At 42.1% G+C, this 21,951-nt stretch overlaps 1 protein-coding gene across 1 annotated transcript in view; it reads left to right on the plus strand.

Annotated features, from left to right (window-relative positions):
• Positions 1-207: 207 nt before the first annotated feature.
• suclg2 (succinate-CoA ligase GDP-forming subunit beta) overlaps positions 208-21,951 on the plus strand; it is an 84,016-nt gene continuing 62,272 nt past the window's right edge. The window contains exons 1-2 of the mRNA XM_076095930.1: positions 208-322; positions 17,465-17,606. Of these exons, the coding sequence (XP_075952045.1) occupies positions 239-322; positions 17,465-17,606 (226 nt within the window). The 5' untranslated portion in view covers positions 208-238. The remainder of the gene's footprint in view (positions 323-17,464; positions 17,607-21,951) is intronic.

Below are 21,951 nucleotides of genomic sequence, written 5' to 3' on the forward strand. Positions count from 1 at the left end.
TTTAGATGTAATTGCATTGTAGCCTGGATTTTCAGATATAAACACTTCTCATTGGATTAAGTAGGCTAACTGTATATTTTAAACTCTACTACTACATTGCATTTCAACGGTGCTGTAGTGTACAGCGTGCACACATTTCAAGCCCCGCCCATGTCTTCCCGATGGCCTATGAACGGCTCCGCGTTAACGCACACATGCTCCCGACGTCATCGCTCTCTCTTTGCTCTTCCGTGTCAACATGGCGGCTTCCATGGCATCCCAGGCTGCAGCAAGAGGACTGAGAACAGCAACCTCGAAGCACTTACTCCTGGACAAACTCAAGGTACTGTTTGCGGCTCACACTGCCGACGGAGCTGGTTCCACCTCGCACGGGCGGGTTCGGCTGCCTTGCCTTGTAGCTCGTGGAGCTACGTGGCTAGCAGGTTAGCATGTCTGAGCAGAGAGCCGTTTGACAGATCAAAGTTGGAACAGTAGTGACAGTCCGCCGGTGATGTAACGACACTCTGTCCACCTCGTTACGTCATATAACGACGGCTGTTCTTCCAATTGACACGAGCTTTGCTCTGCACTAATGTTACAAAATGCCAAGTACAACATTCATCTGTCATCTCTTGACATTGGTGTGTGTGTGTGTGTGTGTGTGTGTGTGTGTGTGTGTGTGTGTGTGTGTGTGTGTGTGTGTGTGTGTGTGTGTGTGTGTGTGTGTGTGTGTGTGTGTGTGTGTGCAATTGTTATTATGTTCGCTTAGATATAATACTTCTACATTGGGCTATGTGAGCCGTTTGGTTCATTATTAACAGCACACACGTGTTCTCTTGGTTATAAAGACAGCTATGGAGATATACCTGAACATATAACTACCAGGACAAAGCTCAACGTTCTCTAACTGCAGATAACACCACAGTCGAAAGGTTAACTGTTGCACTTTGATCCTCCAAATGTTGTCTTTGCGTGCTGACAACAGCAGCTCGCAGAATTTGTCCTATTAGGTTTGTCTACGTACACGATGGCGAATGATAATGGTTACATTGTCATCAGGAATCAGAAATAAAGCCCCCCCCCCCCCCCCCCGCCTTTTATTGACTAACAAACAAACACACTCTTACTGAGAAGAAAGCGGAGTTGTATTTTCGTAATAAATTTCAAAGCTTCAGGAGAACTTATGGATATATCGGCATGTTCTGCTACAAGCAACGCCTCAGTGTGATATCTTTCATTCTCAGTCAGCATCCGAGGTTTGGTCTTTATTGCAATTATAAATGTCTGTATAAATGTTTGTAACTCTCGTGCAGATGTCCGGACTTAGAGGACAGGTTAGAGCAGGAACCTGTTGATACTGTAAACATTGGTCCAGCCAAGTCGGCGCTCACTGTTTGGCACAGTGTTAGCACTACAGTGCAATTTCATACAGTGCTTTTTCTTGTCTTGCTTTGATAATTGGAACAGGTGTTTACATTGAGTGGAATACGTTTGTTTGGTTTGTTTGACAGCTGGTGTGCCTGAAGCACATCTGTTAACATGAAACTCAGGATTGATATTGTGAATACCAATAAATGAAAACATTTCTTCATTCTGATTCCTTCTGGTCAGAATGGGATATCCCTACCAATAAGGCCACAGTCTACATGGCCATCGGGATGCAGCTCCTACTGATCATTTCTGATGTTAAGTAATTTAACACTGAATATCGGAAACAAATGGGAAATGCTTGTAGGAACTTTCCAAACTAGGAACTTCCTTTTTTTTTTTTTTCTCCGCATACTGAAAGCTACAAATCACTGTTCAGATGACGGAGTGAACGCTGCACTGAAGGAAAAGGGCGACCCAATTAGGTTGAGAGGTAGTTTCAGGTATCAAATTGAGATATATTAATTTAAATATAAATATCTGTGGAAATTATAAGGACTGTGTAAAAGTTAGTAGTTATGTTGAATTCAGCCAATATTTACGCACTCTCTCTTTAGAACCCACATTAGAAATTAACTTTATTCTTACAAAATTAACATATTGTCACATTAAAACAGAATTACCGTATTATAGCCAAAGTAAATAATAACAAATACCACATGTCCGTATCAAATTTCTGTATTATCAGGCATTATTTTGGAATTGGTGTCTTAATTCTCCCTATCCCCACCCACGTGATGACATTTCAAAATCCATCGGCTGTATTCACGAGAAATAGCCTTACTGTCACTGCTGTTTGTGATTGTGGTTTCTAAATGAAATACTTACTCCACTATACTTCCCCATGCACTCTGCAGCAATCAGGAAGTCTAGTGTTCCCAAAATGTATTGTTTTACTCAGTGGTGTGTGCAGTGTGCCCTTAAACATTTGCAAAATGTACTAATCTCACATTTACTGGTTGCTGTACCTCTCTTCCATTACTTCTCCCTCTCTCCCCCTCTTGGGCCAGGGGATAAGAGTCCTGATCAGGGATTCTCTCTGCTTTATAGCACATTATCAGAGCCTGAGCTGATTGACAGCTGGGTATCTCTGCAACAGAATCAAATCCGCTTTGACAGTATGTCAGCTAAGCCGAGGAATTCAATTTGAGATGATTTGTCGACAACAATGCAAAGGACATCGCAATATTCAGATGGCTAGGCTCCAGGATGCTCTTAAAGGGAGAGTGGGATGTTAGGTTTTTTTGTCTCTCTCTCTCTCACAAATCAAATCTCTTGAATTCTTGTCTGCACGGCGAGATAATCCTCTGGCTGTTTTTCACTGTCGCTGCACAGTGGTGAATTTGTAAACGTTTGCTAAGTTTCTACTTTTTCTGTAAGGTGTTCCTGCTTAGCAATAACCCAACAGTGACGAAGCCCAGCATGGTTTGAAGGGAACACACTGGGAAGAGAGGTGGTTCAATGAGACTCGGTCCTGAATATTTTACAGAGGATGGGGGGGGGGGGGGGTCCTCCGCTTGTGACGACTTCTTTTGCTGGAACTTCAAACGACGGGCGGCTTCCCCATCTGTCTCAGCAGGAACACATTTACATTTCCTCCCCGCAAGGAATACTGGAGGACGAAGTTAGCTCTAACTGGATTTGAATATTGCTCCACCAAGGTTAATAGCCATTTCTGTAGCTGGTGAGGTGCTTAGACTTTTTCAATAATTTAGAAGGGCTGCAGTCATTAGGAAACGTTGGCAGCCTCTGAAACGGGGAATGCGATGAGTGAATGCACTACCTATTAGCTTAACTTCTGCTGTTGTTCGAGCGCCGATAATGAGGGAGATGTGGGAGTGATGCTGGAAATGAGTTGGGGGGGGGGGGGGGGGGGAACAATGTCAGTGATTGCTGACAGCTGTAATTCATTAAAAGTGCAGTATGTTGAAGATTATGTTCATCCATTCTAGCCCATCCATCATCTTTTGAAATTAGGCCTTCAAACATATCGTAAGTGTGATTTGGATTTCATAATTGAGTTTGCCCGGGGCAGCTTCCTGTGGAATTTTTTTTTTTCTTAAGGAGCCCTGAGTTTTGTGTCGTAAAAACAGTGATGGCAGTGTTACAGTGTAAATGTGTTACAGGGCAGCATCGCTGCTGCTGGTGGGACTAAAGACATTCATAAAGAAGCTACTCTTAAAGTAGTACATTGCCTGTAGTAGTACTGTTGTAGTACTCTACTGATGCAGCCCCAGAGACTTTGTCTGGATCTCAAGGCACTGGATAACCCTCTTGCAGCGCCAACAGTTGCTAATGTTGTGTTAGCCGATCACAAATGTGGCTCCGGGGTATATTCCTGCAACCAAGGTCATGCATGTGGACTTGGATGTAGATAGGGGTGAACTTTGACGCAGCTGCACATCCTTGTATGGCCTTCTCCTCATTACTGCGTTATCTACCCCCCTTTGACTCGACACCTTTGAATGTGACTCTGTACGCCCTGTCTTATTAACTATGCTAATTACTGAAATCCCTATCTGTAGAGACACAACAGTCAGGTTTTCCTTTCTTAAGCCTGTCTGCAGGAGATTAGACCTGCCCTGCCTAAAGACCTGCCAATGATGCAAATCTGTCTCACTGATCTAAATCCTGGAGCCATGCTCTGCTGCTCCCGCCTCCGTCTCTGCACCTCTGTTCTATTACCGGCTCTCTTAACAGGCACATGTCATTTTTCTCTCCGTGCTCCAATGGTCTGGGCACGACCTTAGCTTTGAAGAGGCAAGGACATAGAAATTGGTGTTGCCCAAAATATAGATTTAGTACATATCGATTCTGAATATGCGAAACTCCCTCACTCACAGTGCTGTCTTCTCGTCACTCATCCCATTGGCACCGGTTGTATACAATCATTTGCTGGTTGGCGTTTGATAGCCTTCAGTGTTTCCCATTAATTACCTTGATAGTGTCGGCCCACCACAGTTTCATAATGAACCGGAAATATTTCCACACCTTGGTGGACTTTGTGATCGCTGCGCCTTCTCTCCCTGTGGGGAGGGACGGGGCTCCCTGCTCTGTTAGGACGGCCCTCACCAGATCATTTGTCGTTGTCTATTTTTTTCTGAACAGTGTGTTTCTCGCGGAGAAATTAGGTGGCGCGACACCCCCCAAATCTCTAGGTGAGACGCCCACGGTGCTCAAGGTCCATGTGTCTTCCATACAGTACTGGTCCAGATATAAAATACTACGCTGTGTATTTTCAAGCTCTTCATGTGGGTTAAGATGTAAAAGGTAACATCCGCTTTCGGTTCCGTCGGAGATGTAAATTCTTTCAGGCGTGATGTTATTCTCAGTTTGGCTGCGGCCAAAGAGGTGAAATAATCTTTGAAACGATAAAACCACAGTGAATTTGTGGATGTTTTTCCCCAAATATTCTTTATTGCAGAGGTTCAGGCTGTTACTACTGACTGAATGAATCACTTTACATGTACATTATGGGCATACTCCTCCCAAAACATATTTAGATCTATATCTCATTCTCATTCTTAGTTGGAGCCGATAAACATCTGTTTTTTTGTTTCTTAAGATATGTTCCCTTACGTTGCCAAAAGAGTGAGAAGAGGTAGAATCATGTTTTGAGTCAGTATCCTCTTTTATTGTTTAATAAAAAGAAACACAGAGGTACAAATTTTAGGTCATATCGCCCACCCATAGGTTATGAATGAATTGATTACTAAAGCACAGAGTTCTTTGTAGATCTTGCCTCAAGTGCACCAGATTGATGCATTAAACTTTAAAGTGCTACAAAATGGTTCTTCCGGGGGAGCATCCACCCTCCACAGTCTCCCAAAAATCCTGAGGGAAACACTGGCTTTATTATAGTAAGCCTACTGATCTTTTAATAAAATTCTAAAATTGAATATTGATATCATTCAAGGTAGTGTGTGGAAGTTAGAATTTCCAGACACTCGTGGTAGGAATGAGAGCAGCAAAGTACGTCTCTTGTGCCACACGTCTCTTTTGTCTCTTTGTTTGCTTCATAACTGATATCATCAAATTCATCATTCAACAATATTTAAAACACCTTTTGGGTAGCAGGTTAACAGAAAGTAAAGGCTAACAAGTGTAAAAGCAGTCGATTTAACATGTGGTGTCACGTTTGTGAGGATGAGACATTATGCTGCTGTCAAACCAGTGTTCCACCGTCTCTGTCATTACTTCTCATCCAAATCTGTGGAGGCGGTGCCAAAGCTGAGGACAGAGGGAGGAACTTCTGCCATCTGTACTCAAGTACTTCAGTAATTAAAGGAGACCAGGCTAGTTGGCTCTCTGAATTAGCCCACTAATGCTTCATGAGGCGTGCTCCTGTTCCACGGCTGCCTTTCAGTGGAAATATGCCTGTGATTCACACTGGCCTGTTTATGCAGAAAATCCACATCAACTCTGCTTCTTCGCCTCCTCCGTTTCTGTTGCTGCGTGTCGCCGCTCTCACGGCTCGCCGCATAGTGCTCGTCTAATTGCAAGGCGGCCCGTATTTATGAGTTGCAAATAATTCGAAAACTGCCACCTCATTAGCGGGAAAAAAACATTCCACTGCAATAATAAGTGTGACGATGATTTTGATCGTCGCTCTGAGTACTGCTCGCTCTGATTTAGCCTGTGCTCATGGACGTGGACACCATAAAGATCCCCTTTTAAATTCTTCCCGGATGGTTAGCTAAATGGATGGGGGGGAAAAGAGACGAGTTCATAACCTGAATGGGAACAAATCAATTACATAGAGTTGGTGAACTGGCAATCTGTTAATTTCTTAAACATTTGATAATGCCCCTTGAGGAGCATTCTGGTTAATTAACTCTGCAGTAATTTCTCGTCACTAATAAGGCTGTGTCATTTCAAAGGGGTTAGGGTCTGGCCATGACAAGTAATGAGGATTTTAACCTCACCAGACATCTGGGGATACTACTGTGTAGTATGAAATATTCACAGCTGCAGTGGTCCACTCGCTGTAGTTAGCGGTTCAGACCCAAATGCACTGCTTTGTGCCAGCTCTATCAGATCAAGTGCTTCCATTATAGTTCCTTTTCACATTAAAGAAAACATTATCGTTCCAACAGGTTTAATGTGTACTGATAATATAATACGCTACTGCTACACAGCACTGAACACTTTCCTTTAAGTCAGCAAATCCAATGAAAACAAACAAAAAACACCAGATGCCCAAATGTACCAAGCAAAGCAATGCTTTGAGCTAAATGCTAACATCAGCATGCTAACAGGCCAATGTTTAGCAGGTGTAATCCTTAACCTCCTGAAAACAAGCAACCCATCACGTAGTTATAGTTATTATTTTGGTGTATTGTTATCATATTTATAGTTGCAGTAGGAGAAAACATTCATTTGCATCATTGTGAATTGGATCTTGGTTTTAATGGTGACATTGCCCGTGAAATTTAGATTTTGTTCGAGTTGAGGATACAAATCGTGTTTTTTCCTTTTATTGCGTCTCCTTTTTGTCTGGGATAGATATAGAGTTTAATTGACCTACAATTGGATCCATATTCTTTAGCTTTTTACCGTTCACAGAGGACCAGATAATAGACATTATGTTTGAGGAGCTTTACTTTGCTTTTTATGTTTTTGGCAGTTTTTCCCAGGGCCAGTGATCGGGGTTAACAGCCTGTTAGTATGCTAACAACAAACAATTATTACTAAACACAAAGTACAGCTGGGGCTGATGGGATTGTCATAAGATTTGCAGGCATTTAGTCATAAATCAAAGAAATGGACAGATTCAACGTTTGACCTGATGATGGTGAAGATGAAAAGTCGGGGATCACCAATGTTATTACAATGAATCCTGAGGGGAACATGAACGTGTGCACCAAATGCCATCAATCCATCCAATGCATGTTGAGATATTTCACTCAAAATACAAATGTCAATGTGATAGTGGGGCTAGATGAAAAGTCAGGGGATCACCAAAGTCATGAGCATTCGCTGTCTTGGAGTCATGTATGTCGGTTCAAAATGTGACTAAATGTCATGGCGATCCATCCAAGAGTTGTTGAGCTGTTTCACTTTGGTACAAATTAGTGGACCGAGTGCAGTGAGAATAGACTCGATCGTCTTCTCGACTTTTTACTGTGAAAACTCTGCCCTATTTTTCTGTGATGCTTCTGCTTTTTTCTCATATTTTTGTTTTCTAGCAATTAAAGAAAAAATCCACTAAGGTAGGCCTTCAGAGATTTTAGTTGGCGATGAATACCTGCTGGTCATCTGGAGGACAATAACTCGGACGATGTTCAGCCTCAGAAGCTACGGCGTTGACTCTCTTAGCAATTCATCCTGGATTGGCATATTGATAGTTTCCCCTGTTGGAGTCGCACTTCGTCCACCATTGAGACTTGTTAATGATGACGGCCTCTGTGTGAGTGTGGTAATGGCGTGTGGCGCTCAAGGTATATTCTGAATCCCTGAGTGAGTGATGAAGGCTCTTGTTCAGGTGTCCTATAAGGTATTGATTGGCTCATGCAGCAGAAACCGCTTGGCATGCGTCTTCCACATCCTCCATCAGAGCAGTCTTTCCAACATGTCCACTGACGTCCACAGAAGGCCCAGGCTGTTGTATTGGTTTGCATACGCGTAGAGCGGCACATAATGACTTTTTTTTTACTCCATTATAAATGAATGTACTTATTATTTTCTAGCTTACTCAAATAATTGCTGTCTATATAACGACAGTAAATAGTGAAAACATGCCCAAAGACCACGGTGATGTATTCAAATGTCTAGTTTTGTCAAACCAACAGTCCAAACCCCAAAAAAATCTTGCAAAATTTATGTTTCGTCAGTGGATTAATCAAATATGTAGGCCCAGCTGTTTATTTTGTGTCCCTTCTTTTACACTGCGTAATATAGGTCAAATTAATACCAAAATAATTTTTAAGGCTTTAATTCATCATCAATATAAATCACAAAAGGCCTTAAATATGCACAATCACATGCTGAGCTATCAAAATATTAATTTAACTACTTGTCATCTTATGTGATGAATAGATGTTTTAATGATTAACATTACAATGTATGAATTTAATGGCATTAATAAAAGATAGTGTGGGCTGGATTGTCCCCAGTTAGATAAATGGCCTGTTTTCAGAGATAGTGTTCCCTCAGTGTTAACAACTGTCACATCTTCACTCACTATTGGCTGCATCCTGTCAGGCTTCACTCCCGGAAACAAAATGCCTTTTTTGACCCTTTTGAATTCCTGAGCGACAGATTAAGGAGGAGTGCAGCATTGACTGGCTGCTGTTTATGAGGCCGATCAAAGGTGATTGGCTGCTTTGTAACCTTCCCCTGTAAATTAATGCTTATGGCTCTAATAAATCTCCAAGGGAGGCAGAACTAGTCTGTCAGATGGTGACTTTTTTGACATTGTTCCTCTCTCTCTCTCGCTCTCTCATAGTGATAAAGACAACCGCTTTAAACTAGCCCTAGGATATTGACTCCTTAAGTTTAACAGAAGGGCAAACGACAGAGGAGTGGCACGCGTGTCTTGAGATGACTTTGGAAAGTGCCACGATCAGACGTCCCCTCGCTGCGATGACACTTCTCAACAACAAGTGCAGTTTGACATTGTGTCTGTGCCGCTCTCCAAACCAAAACACGAGACTGCACAATTTTGTGCCTCTCAGGAGAAGTCCCGATTGTTGCACTGACGCAGTGCCGAATACCATATGGACCAGCCGATGAAGTGTTTTGGGAGCGGCGTCGACCGTCCCGTCATTTTTGTCCTTCAGTGCCACTCGTGGTTCAGTACAGCTGCGACGAGGACTTTGCAATCTGATGCAGCTGCTGCCTTGGCGCTGTGTGTCCTCTCCGCGTCTTTGTGTGAGGGCGCAGTCACTCTGAGTGCTTTGTGAAGCCGTATGGTCACATGCTTTATTCAGCACATTTTAATATTCAAAAAGATTCATCTTTTCTTTTCTTTTTTTTTACTTATGTCAACACAATTTAGGAAAACCAAATTGCCTTTGTGAGTGTTTAGGTTGGTTTTGCAACTTTTCTCTCAACATCTTTTCACCACAGTTTGTGGTCTAATTCAGTTTATGATGCGTTGCTTTTAATGATTTTGAAACTGCACAAAAGGTCCCAAATGTTCAAACATCAGCTCAACAGAGTAATTAATGCATTTCACTGAGACAATTACCAGGGCTACTTTAATGCGAGTGTTTTAAAAACACAAATTATCCTTGTAAATGTCCACTTTAGGAGACAATATGAGCACATTATGTATTTGTTTTTTTAATCCGATTTTAAAATTCATACATTGCTTGAATTTCAATGAACATAAAATATATATATATATATACATACATACATACATACATACATACATACATACATACATACATACACACACAGCACCCCATTGTGTGAGTGTTCTCAAAGATCATTAAGTGCACCATTACATTTTGACTGTTTTTTTGTTTTTTGGGCTTCAAACAAAGAGTTTCCCTCGGGAGAAAGTTAGAAAAAAGTTAGTACCCACCTCAGCTACGGTGTATTTCCGTGACATTTTGTGATCACTCTCTGAATGTCAAGTCTCTTGCTGCAAGCCTGCTGAAAGCAACATTCTTTCACGGAATAAGTTCTTCCTCAATATGACTTCTTTCTCCTCTGCCTCATTTGAATTTAGTTGTAAAGCTTTTTGCATCTTGCAAAGGGTGTAAAGCATAACGGAGGCTATGACGGGCTGTTATTGGAGTGGCGTCACATTAATACTGAATGTCTTCATGGGTTTAGTGATGGCATGTTTCTACCTGCTGGACGTTCATGTGCGTACAATGGCTGATTTGAACAGAAACTGGGAAGTGAAAGGAGACCGAGCTCTGCTTGTAGATTCATTCCTCATGTCAACGCTTACATTTCCAATTTGCACCTCGTAGTTTCTATCTAAATGTGTTTCTACGTCATATATGTTACTGAGAAATGCTGGCTTCATTGATAAGCAGAGACCTGCTCCTTAAATGGGCATGTTGCCTTGTTTCTCATCATCTCCATATATATATTAATATAGCTATAGTTCTATCATCGTCACCGCTCCGACTCTCTGTTGCCGCTGCGCCCCACTTCCTGTCACTTGGATGCACTCATGAAAAGGATCTTGAGTGCTTTTGTGTGTCGAGGAGTTTGCTGTGAATATTTAAATGCCATCTCGGGCCCATGTCAGAGCATTCAACTTTGTTTGTGCCTTTAGGGCGTCTTCACCAGTCTGCACCGCGCATCCCATGTGCGTCTACTGGTGTCTTTTTGTGCGAGTGTGTGTGTGTGTATATTAAGAATAAGTAGAGCAATAGTTGGGTATAAAGACTTGGTAGCATTGTCTCCAGAGAGCTGCTGATGATAATTACTGTAGAGAGAGGCTCTCGGAGGACTGCAGGCCAGCTGCCTGCCTGCCTTGCTGCAATACTGTCATTCACCACTTACTGTACTGCTTTCTTCTAATAGGGCAGACATGTAAAACTTGGGTTATTTCTTTCTTTTCAAGTCCTCCACAGTATCATCTCTTCACTATCTGATAGCATTGAGCAATACTAGGAGAGGCTGGAAGCATAATTGTGCTCATGATTAGTCGAAGAGGAGGAGTGTATTCTATAGGAAGGACTCAGGAGGGATCTTTTTATGTGATGTATTCCTAATAAGGCAAATTGGTATCATCCGTATTATAATTCTTATACTTTAGCTTTCTATCAAAGAACCACAGTATTCCTTTTTTGACTGTCGACAGCAGTGGTGACTGGATGAGTCTTGCAACGTTCCAGGTATATTCAAGGTGGAAACTTTCCATTCAAAGGAGTTTATGGGAATTAACAAGATAACAATTATGAATAACACGGAAATATACATTGAGGTTATTTGTTCAGACTTCATTGACCATGTCATATACAGATAGAAACGCAGTGTTTACTACATCATTAATAGATATAATCCATTCATTTGTCAAATGCATACAGTGTAAAATCTGCCACTAGCAAGTTAAATAAAGTACTTTGAAAATTTGACTGTTGGCTGTGTGCAAACTTAGGGCTTAAAGTGAACAACACGTGTAGAAATAATGTTTTACAATAAAGAATAAATATACATTCATTAAAACTCCTTAATTAAGCTACATCCCACATTGTAACGGCTAGCTAGCAGTTATTAACAAGTTATAAACGGTGTGCTATAAGTCTCTAGGCATTTGCCTCAGACGGTGCATTAGTGTTGGCAGTATTGTGGGCTGCACACAGGAGAATGCACTGTACATGCAGAGGGAGGAATTCCTATTTAATGAGATGCTGGCAAATGGTCTGTACATGTGATGGAAGAGTGCGCTGCTGAAGGCAGTGCATGGTTACACTTTTAAACTGTCCGGAAATTTCCGTCCCTTTGCAGAGAAAGATATGTCCCAAATGTCCCCAGCTAGAATCGAAGCCGATATCGGCTGTGTGTCTTTACAGCTTACCCACCACAACTCTGACCATTTCACTTCAGCTGCCAGGAAAAGGACTTTTAATTTTTCTTACCCTGGAAGCCTGAAATATCTCCTCACACTTTGCAACTCTATAGAACATCTATAACACCGTCAATAACACTTTGGAGGACGGTTTCTTCTAATTAGAGAAGTGGCGTGGTGGGTTGTTTTATGGGTTAAGATCTATTTTTATAAATAATGAGAGCGTCTCTTACAGAACGTGTTGCCGGGTGAAGCAACAAGATTGCCGCCGGTTTTCTTATTCAGTGTTTACCTCTGGAAGGTGTCGAGTCAGATGTGTGTGTCTGGGTGCAGGTTGTATGTTTCAGCACTGCCATGACAGATTTCACAAACGGCTGTAGTAATAAAAAGCCTCACTTCATCTTTTTTAATTATGCCGTATTATTGTTAGTCAAGGCAAAAGAGAGAAGAAAAATAGACTTAGTGTTGTCATTTACGGCTTAATAACCTAATCATAAACTACCGTAACCACGATCATCAGATCATAATGAAGAACACAACATTTACGCAGGGCAACAGATGAATTCAGTCACGTGTCATCTGTCCCATCGTCAACATTGGCAAGTCTCTAATATCAGTCAACAGTTAAAGCATTTACAATACGTAGTACATTACAATAAGTTCATAATGCATCACTTCACCACTCGAGTATTATCATTATCATCCATGGTTGTTTCTGCTTCCCATCTAGTGATATGACCCGAACACTCGCATACAAAGTAAGTGAACGTGTCAGCCAAGTGCTATTTTATGCACTTGGCTGTAAAAAAAAAACATTACATGCCTCTGATATGCTGATTGAAAATATTTAGATTCTGGAGTTATTATGGTTATTAAATAGCATCAAGTCTAGCGTGGCAGATTAGCTGTGATTCGTTAGTTGGGGAGCTCGGTTGTCCACAGTGTGGAAAATTCCCTTCAGCTTTGATAATCACGATATGAATTAAAAACCAGAAATGTGGAAATATAAATGTAATAACATTAACACATGATGATACTACGACACTTGGGGGACGTTTATAAATGCAGAGTTGACCGTAAAATATAGAGGACTAGAGTTAAAGTGTATTTCTATGCCATTAATGTTACAAATTAAATTATTATTTGGATTTGATATGTATTACACACTCAGCTGCTAATGGTCTCCATATATTTGTAGTTATGTACTCATGTTACATTTAAAGTGGTAGATTGGAGATGAAGGCAACAAACGAACAGAAGTTGTGTGCCTATAAGTAAATAACTCGCACTAGGCTACTCTGAGTGGTTGAACAATAGGTTTTATAATGATCCATGTTTTGTCTTTCTGTAAAGCAATTAGTAAATGTATATTTTGAAGTTTTATTTAAATAAAGTTTATGATTATCAATATATCATCATGATAATTTACACCTGTTAAAAAGACATCAGCAGACCGTTAAATGAAAGTAAAAATCCATCACAGGGTGACTTGTTCCATGCAGGCTGCACATGAGGTGGAATTGTCTTTGATACACATTGTCTCCGGGTCTGGTACGCACTACACCGTGCTCTGGAGCCTCTCCGCTCCACGGTGTTTTGCCCAAGGTAACTCCAGGAGCCTGGAGGGACACCTCCAGCCCCACTTGACTTCTCCAGTAAGCAGCAGCTGTTATTTTGGGACGTCTGCGTCCCTCTTTTCCCCCCTCCTCATCCCCACGCCTCTCTTTTCTGTTTTAATTGATATGTACTGGTTTGTCCTAGTTTGCTGGTTTGGGAATGCCAGTGGCAGATTTACATGATTGCTGCATATTTGTGAGCCCTTATTTTGTTCAGAGTTCTGGTTTTCTGAGACTCGTCTTGTCCGTTTAGACTATGGCAGTGGCTTCCAGGTCACATTATTGTCAATATAAACAATGGTTTAACAATATTTTCCGATGCTTTTGAGTCTGTGTACTGCAACACTGTTCCTTTTATCTCGTGAGTGTGAGTCTTCGTGAGTCTTCTCAACCTTGCTAGGACTTTTTGTACTTCTGTTTGCAATGGATCTTTTGTGATCAAATGTGCCAGGAGTACCATACGGTTGTATTTATTTTAACTCTGTGTTCAGATCACATTAACGTTTCCAAGCTATTTTATAAATAATTGTTGGATAAAATTAGGGATGCATGGACTAGTCGAGACGGAGCCTGCAGCCGGCAGGGGATTTGTCCTGCTTATTGTTATCTTGAACCGTCCTCGGTTACTAAAGTGAAGCCGTAACCGACGTTAATGTTTCGTCACTGATGGATCGTTGTCTCTAACACGGAGAGTTAACGTCGCAGAAGCTTCGACCAGAATTATTGTAAAACATCTAGTTTGTCCGTGATGGCAGTGCCAGCTTGATCATATTCTGGATATGTTTTGGGTTCAGAGTTCAAAATCTAATCCTAATTGTTAGACCTGTCGGTTAACGTGTCTCGCTGTGATCTTGTGCTACTTCAATGTCGAAAGTGGGCCCAACCTGGTCCCGTGACAGCCTCTCATCTGCCATTTTTCTTTCGTCAAAGGAAGAACAAAAGATAGACGGACGTGAGACGTGCACCCAGGCAGCAGAGCTGATCCTCCCGAGGCAAACAGTTTAAATGGCGAGGGAAGTGGATGTTTTAAGAGAGGAGGCTCCGCCGGTACCTGACAGCAGTCAAATGAGTCCACAAAACAGAGAGATGTCGTTCTGCAGCTTGGCTTGTTAAGGCTGTGGCATGCAGGCAGGAAGATAAAGAATGCGTCACTCACAGACTCCAGGTTTGGCTCAACAGACAGACATTTAGTCCAAATCTGTTTTAGTTTTTCCCCATGTGCGGTTCTATTTTTATTTCTATTCTATTTTTTTCCGATTTATTCTTGTTATCTATATTGCTATGCAGACTTTTATGCAATATCGGCCGGTGTTGGAGATCGCCTTTAAAGCATTGCTCCGAATGCCATGCACACTATACAGACTGCAATAACTGAAACATATGAAGAGTATGGTATTGCAGAGGTGACCTGCAGATGCCCCTCATTACTGCATCGAATTATGCGAGAGAAGAGTCCAATCTGGATCAACATGTACTGTTCTTCTAGAAAACAACCCATTTGGCTCTAATGAAGTCTCCCGACAGGCTCTCCCGAGAGTTGGAATGGAGGAAGCATGCTAATACACTGCGTTGTGGCACAGAGAGCCTTGGGTTTGGCATGAATTGTGAATCACCAATCATGCAGGGTTTTGTTTTCAGTTGAGGCCCATTGATCATTGTGCTCAGGTCTGGATTTAAAAACAGTGCTGTGCCCAATTAGTGGCCATGTCAAGCTCATTAGCCTTTAATCACTGATAACTATTAGGCCCGAGGGTTAATTATGGTTACAATTCACTTCACCCATCACTTAATGGTTGAGAGATGTTGAACAAACCCTCCCACCCATGTGTTCTTATTATGTCCCTCATGGATGATGGAGTGACGGGCGATTTTAGAAGGCACACGCATTGCATGTTTTGATCTTTGTTGCTCTTGAATCCATCCTGTGTATTATTATTCCTTGTGTATGCAGTGTTTTTCAAGTATGTACGTATGTTTGATTGCATGTGTACATATGTTGCATTTTTATGGTATTCCTAGGGTATCTGAATGCTACATTCATTTTTATGCATGAGAACACAATTTAGTCTTTTTCCCTTTTACCGTACAAGCTTTAAAAATATAATGCACAACAAAGACAGGCATGGTCAACAGTGAGTCCAAAAGATTTAATTTGATCCCCCTTCTGAATGAAGCTGTTAGCAGTCAAATGACTTTGCATGAAACCTTTCCACTCTTTGTCATCCGTGGAACATGCCTCCGCCGGATGCCCCCGGGGCTAGTCTGTTATAGACTGTCGTAGAATATCTCTGCGACACAATACATCGACGTCTTTGACATAACATCAACAGGGTAACCTCTTTACATTCTGTTGATAGTGTTCATTCTGTTTTGTATGTTTTAAAGTCAAATTCTGGCCAGATCTAACACATCGCACCTTTTAATTGTTAAGCCTGACGCTGAATGCTGCAGGGTTATTGTTGTCTTTGTCCAGGTCCCTAAGTTTAGACATGTGTGAGTAAAATTCACTGCTATGAGTTAATGTAATATTTCCTGAAAAACCCTTTTCAGATGACATTTTACTCACAGCGGCTTTGTGTCCCAATACACCCACTGTGGTCCAGCTTCCCCACTTCAGACACTGTTTGTTAGAGTGTGAAGGTTCCTGAGTGAGGAATTGAGATGGAAATGATGGCTCAGCATGTAAATGATTCTCCAGCGAAGATTAAACTAACATGATAACAACATCAGGATTGCAGTTAAACTGAGCTAACCCGTTATCCACTGTGACTCAGCCTGAGCTACACAAGACATTAGAGACTTTAGGAGATCTGCACAAACATAAGGGCCACATCTGCACATGACAAGGCAGACGCCTTTATTTCACATACTCTTTGATGGTTAGCTAAATATTTACAGTACCTCTATGTTCTTGTAACATTTGGCCAAGTCTGTTTGTCCGTCTTTGTCTGCTTTTTCAAAAATAATATCACTCAGTCAGTTTCGAGGGACGCAGATTCAATTTCAAGGCCAGTGCACTGCTTGACGCTATTGCCATATTTTAGGTTGTGTTTGTCCGCACAGAAATGTATTTCTCCCACTGTTAAGCACAAAGCCCACCGCGGGCTACTTCTTTAAAAAAAAAGAGTAGAATATCGACCGTGCAGACTTAAGCACAGTTATTGTGATGGAGCATTTGAATTTCCTGTGTTGATGTGGAATTGACAATATACCACAAATAATATCTCGGTAGTAGTAAAACATACAGTTCAATAACATATGATGAGCATCACAAGATGCCTTTATCGTCTGCATTGTCATGTGCAGATGTGCCCCATATCTCCTAAAGCATCTAATGTCCTGTGTAGCTCAAGCAGAGTAACAGTAGATAAAAGGTTAGCTCAGTTTAACTTAGTCAGCAACAGAATGTAGTGCAATCCTGATGTTGTTATCATGTTAGTTTAATCTTCACTGGAGAATCATTTGCATACTGAGCCATAATTTCCCTCTGAACCCTTGTTTTCCCTTTACTTTAATGGCTTTTCTCTCCTTAACGACTCCCCGAAGATGTTTCACGTGAAAACATTTGCACGCGCCCATACGTGCACTCGTACGCATGCACACAGCGGCGTGTGCTACTGTGGAGGCATTGTAATTCTAATACAGCCTCAGTCTCTCCGTCGCATTAAAAAGCCAATTTCCTTTTAATAGCAACAACAGCTGGAGCTGACACGGCCCGTGTCCGCTGATGGAGCAAACGGCTTCAGGGCTGTCCTGCAGCTTAGGCCCGGGTGCCTGCCTCATTACAGGGGAAGGGCAGAGAGAGGAGGTAGGAGAGGATGTAGCGTGTGAACTTTGAGGCAGGTGTTATTGTTTGGTGTTTACCGCTCGAGATCTGTACCATTTATAGCACTGTTTTAACTATATCTTTCCCTTGCTAAGTGATACTCATACTCACCCTGCCTCCCTCCTCCTCTTCCAGTGCACCTGGCAGAGTCCCAGGAGATGGCTCAATCTGCAAGAGTACCAGAGCAAGAAGCTGATGCAAGAGAGTGGCGTGGCGGTCCAACGTTTCTATGTGGCCGACACAGCTTCTGAGGCTCTGGAAGCTGCAAAGAGACTCGGTGAGTAGAGGGGACACACACACACACACACACACACACACGCACAAGAGAGATGCAGTCCACCTATGTCCACTTGACCTCAGAGAAAGGAGCAACCTGTCTTCTGGTGATGGGTGTTTTTTGTACTGGTGTCAATAAGATATGAGTTAGGGTAAAAATCAGGAAAGGAGGAAATATTGTTTTTCTTTCAGTCGTTTTTGTTTATTTAACACAAAAAGCCACACTTTTTCAAAAGCAGCGTTTATTGTGTTATAAACACAAGCAGCCACACCCTACACAGTTTTGTAAAACAACCAAGCTTATTACTTAAATCAGGAAATATCTGATTAAAGAATTAAGAAACAAGATTCAGTGAATTGTGAATTTGGGTCGGTCAGTATTGAGGTTTGATTCTCAACCCTCTTTTAGTTGATTTGAGATTACACGTAGGATAATATTTTGTGACCTAAGTGTTCATAATGAGATAGTTTAAGGGTGTTGACCTGTGGTTTGTTTGTAATTACTGTGTAATTGTACTTCCGTACGTTGTGAAACCTTAAGTCCTATTCGTGCCGCTCTGCAGACCTGCTGCAGGCTTTGCGTTATCAGGGTTGAAGTTTATCAAATTCAATCTCATCCTCATGCTGTTCATTTATGTGCGGAAGCCTGTATTCTTTTTTTGTTTGTGCCTGCTCAGTTTTTCATCACACACTCATCCACGCTAATTCGTTTCGCAACCTCTCGTGTTCAGTTTCTCACGTTTTGCATGTTTTGTTTCTCCTTTTTTTTTTTTTTATGCATTTATTTTTAATCCTCGGTTACAATTGGGATTATTGCCCCCACACACTCGCACAAAGCCTTGCAAGGAAGTGCCTGAAACTCTAACTTAATTCTTGTCACACGAACACATTGTACTCGCGTGAACAAAGATAGTTTAACACACATTTGTATGCACCCACACATAGCGTCCTCTTCCATCTCCTACCTTCCCCTGTTCTATTTTCTTCCCACACACCGAACCGCCCAACACATACAGTATATATTTCCACCCTCAGCATTATATTTTATTCAGCGTCCTCTCCAACTCCAGCAGTGGCCTGCTGATAGTTCATCCAGGTTGGTTGTCAGCCAGCAAGGTGCCACTCTTGCTGCCTTTGGGCTCTCCAACGCCCTTTCAATGGCCCTGCTTTCAATGGCCCTGGTTTACGATGCAGACAAAGATAAACTGAATAGGAGGAAGAGGACATATATTCTCATGACGGTACCTATATTGTTTGGTTGGAGAAGAAATGGAGAGACAGAAAACTCAGGACTAAGAAGTTAAAAGGGAACAGAAAGCAAATGCAGGATTTGCAAGTCAGATAACTTTTGGATGGTTATGGCATAGTTTATGGGGCTGTTTTTTAAGTTTTGTCCTGGCTACTGAATAGTGGCAACATTGCATGTATGGGTTATTGTATAACACATTTCGGGACATTTTTATGTTGAACTGCAAAATAAGGTGTGTGCAGAGGGAAAGGAACTTTATCCAAATGGTGGCTGGAAGTGATTTATCATTGCGGATTGTCCACTGCAGTGGAGGGAATTGCATGGCTGCAGTTCAGAAATGTTTTTATTGGTTTCTTCAACCGATATTTCAAGCTCAGGAGCAGAGAACTTTTTTTGCACTCTATTACTTTCTAGAAATTGACAAGACACGTGTTTAATAGCCCAGCAGCCGCTCTTAATGAGCAGCGGTGCATTCAAATGAACTTGGCTGTGACCACTTGCGTCCTGAGTGTTAGTTAATTCCCGGCTAAATTGAAAACATGCGCCACCGCAAATCTTCGCAGCTCAGGCAGTGATTTTCGGTTGGCTTAGTAAATCAACCCCTTTATTCCCACAGCGTGCTTCAGAGCTGCTCTATCTTCTTATCTCCATTCATGCACTAAGCATTGGTCAGTGTCCTAGTACATGTGTGTGTGTGTGTGTTTCTCATACTTTGTGTATCCTGTGACAATTGCTGGCTCACCATTAAAAGCATGAAAGCCAGCATCCACAGACGCTTCATTTCTTCAGATACACACTGTGTCTTTTCATGCCGTCGCATGGATGTGGACGGCTCGCTCTCGGACCATGTTAGGTGACGGAGAATGAGAGAAAAAGGGGGAGATCAGTGGCCTCTTTAGTTCAGATCTGTTGGGCTGAAATTCTAAGTGAGACTTGTCGAGCTCTGGCCCTGGGCCGAGAGAGGGGGGGGTGGGTGTGTGTGTGAAGCCAGCCCACGGAGCTCCGTTTCATGGCTTTCCACCGTAGAGGACACGGGATACGGCTCCATACGGGGGATAAGGAGGGCTGGAGCTATCTGAGCTGACCAGGAGTGACTCAAACAGATTTCTGTGTGGTGCTGATATCCTGCTGTGAGCCCCTGGTTCCCTGCATACACAGTAGAATGAATCAGTCAAGCATGGAAGCACAGACGCAGATGAATGACATGCGTAGCTTGAGCTTGCCCACATGAGACACACACACACACAAACACAAACACCAACCAGTATTCTCCTCTCCGCTACACTCACTTAACCATGAAGTGGTTAAGTTGACAGTTCAATTGCAGCTATGCTATATAGAAACTCTTCTCACTCCTCTTGTGTACTATAGAGTGGTCCAACTCTCCTAAAGTGGACACAGATTGATTTGTTCTATTATCGCGAAGGAAAAACAGCTTAAAATCTTTCTCCTTCTCTATCAAAACATTTAAAAAAAACAGATTCCGACATGGACCATTGATTCCCTTTACCTTGATTGACAACTCAGGGGAGCGTTTACATCGTGGCAGATGGGTGACTCACAACCAGCACGTGGCTCATTGAAAGTAGGGCCCCATACTGGGCGAGCTGTGCAGGGAGTTATCAGAAAGTCCAAAGTTTTTGTAATGTGCACTCTAACTCTTGCTGTGTATCCAAAACCAATGAACCAGATCCACAAGTCTCATGTCCAAGCTTTTAATGTATGTGTGTGTGTGTGTGTGTGTGTGTGCGCGTGTGTGTGTGTGTGACAGCCCAAGGACCACGCTATAGTTTTGAAAAGTAAACTTTTGGACCTCGAGGTTACACAACATAACTTTAATATTTCTTTTGATTGAAAATGTTATTGGCGTCATATTTGTGGATATTATCCACCTCTCAACTGCTTTGTAGACATTCGGGAATTCCCTTTTTTTTGTCTGGTTGTAGAGCTAAGACAATTTATGCTTCCAAAAACGTGCTTTGCTCCTCGGCAGTGAATAGGGAAAGTACAAGTAAACGTCTCTCTGGCAGAATCAATAATTGATGTTTGTAATGCGATGCTACGATGGCATGCGGCAGTGGACTTTAAACCAGCTCTTCTGTTTCCTTGCTTTCTAAAGTTTGACCCAAAAGCGGTCCCAGAAATTAAGCTACAAATGTTTGTGGTGCAAACCGAACACTCAGCCCATTAAAGATGGATATGATCAAGTGTCTTTTGTTGGCGCCTCTCACTCAGTGCTTCACTCAGTGCTTCAGGCTCGTGAAATACATCAAGGACTTGAGTAGGAGAGCACTTAAGTAAAAGAGTTCACAGGTTCACACAGTATTAATAGTACCCATTAGTGTAAAAAAAACAAGCTCAATGTCATCAGATGGAAAAATACAAAATATAATAAAAGTTTGACTTCAGACACATCATCAATCCATCTGAATGTGGAGCAAAACGTGCACATTGGATGAAGCACGGGCACACCTAAGATGGTGATGCTGCTTTGGGAAATGGAGCAAGAATTATTCCAGGAAAACCACTTGAAAGAGTTTTGTGACACCTAATACATCACTCAAATAACCCCATCTTTGAAAAAAGAAATTGTGGGTGATACAGATTTGAAAGAAAGTTGTCTTCTTTGCCAGATCCATTTCATATTTGGCTAAATATGTTATCGATAACGGTGAAGAGCTTCAGTCAATGCACGAAAACTGAATTGCTTTTTCCTTTGGCAGTGATGCGAGCGCTGTCACCTTAACACACAGATGCAGGTTTTTTCCCCACAAAGACCTGGTTGCTATCTTGCACTTTTGAGACATCAAAGCAAGTCCGGTAATGAATATAGATTGCGTGTTTGCACGGCCATACACACACACACACACACACGCACACACACACACACACACATACCTGTGGCCTGCTACAGCCAAAGAGAATGTGATTATGCAGTCCACTTTGTGTGTCGCCACCAGCTTGACAGATGCATCTGTTGAGCAAATCTTGATGGATTTTCAGTCTGAATTTTAAATCAAAACCACATTTACCCCCCCCCCCCCCCCCTTTGCTTGGTGCGAGAGCCCTTCATGTCTGTCATGGCTCCTGCCTCTCC

This window comes from Anarhichas minor, unplaced genomic scaffold (assembly GCF_050575085.1).
Source record: "Anarhichas minor isolate MPS153535 unplaced genomic scaffold, ASM5057508v1 ptg000021l, whole genome shotgun sequence".
Taxonomy (NCBI): domain Eukaryota; kingdom Metazoa; phylum Chordata; class Actinopteri; order Perciformes; family Anarhichadidae; genus Anarhichas; species Anarhichas minor.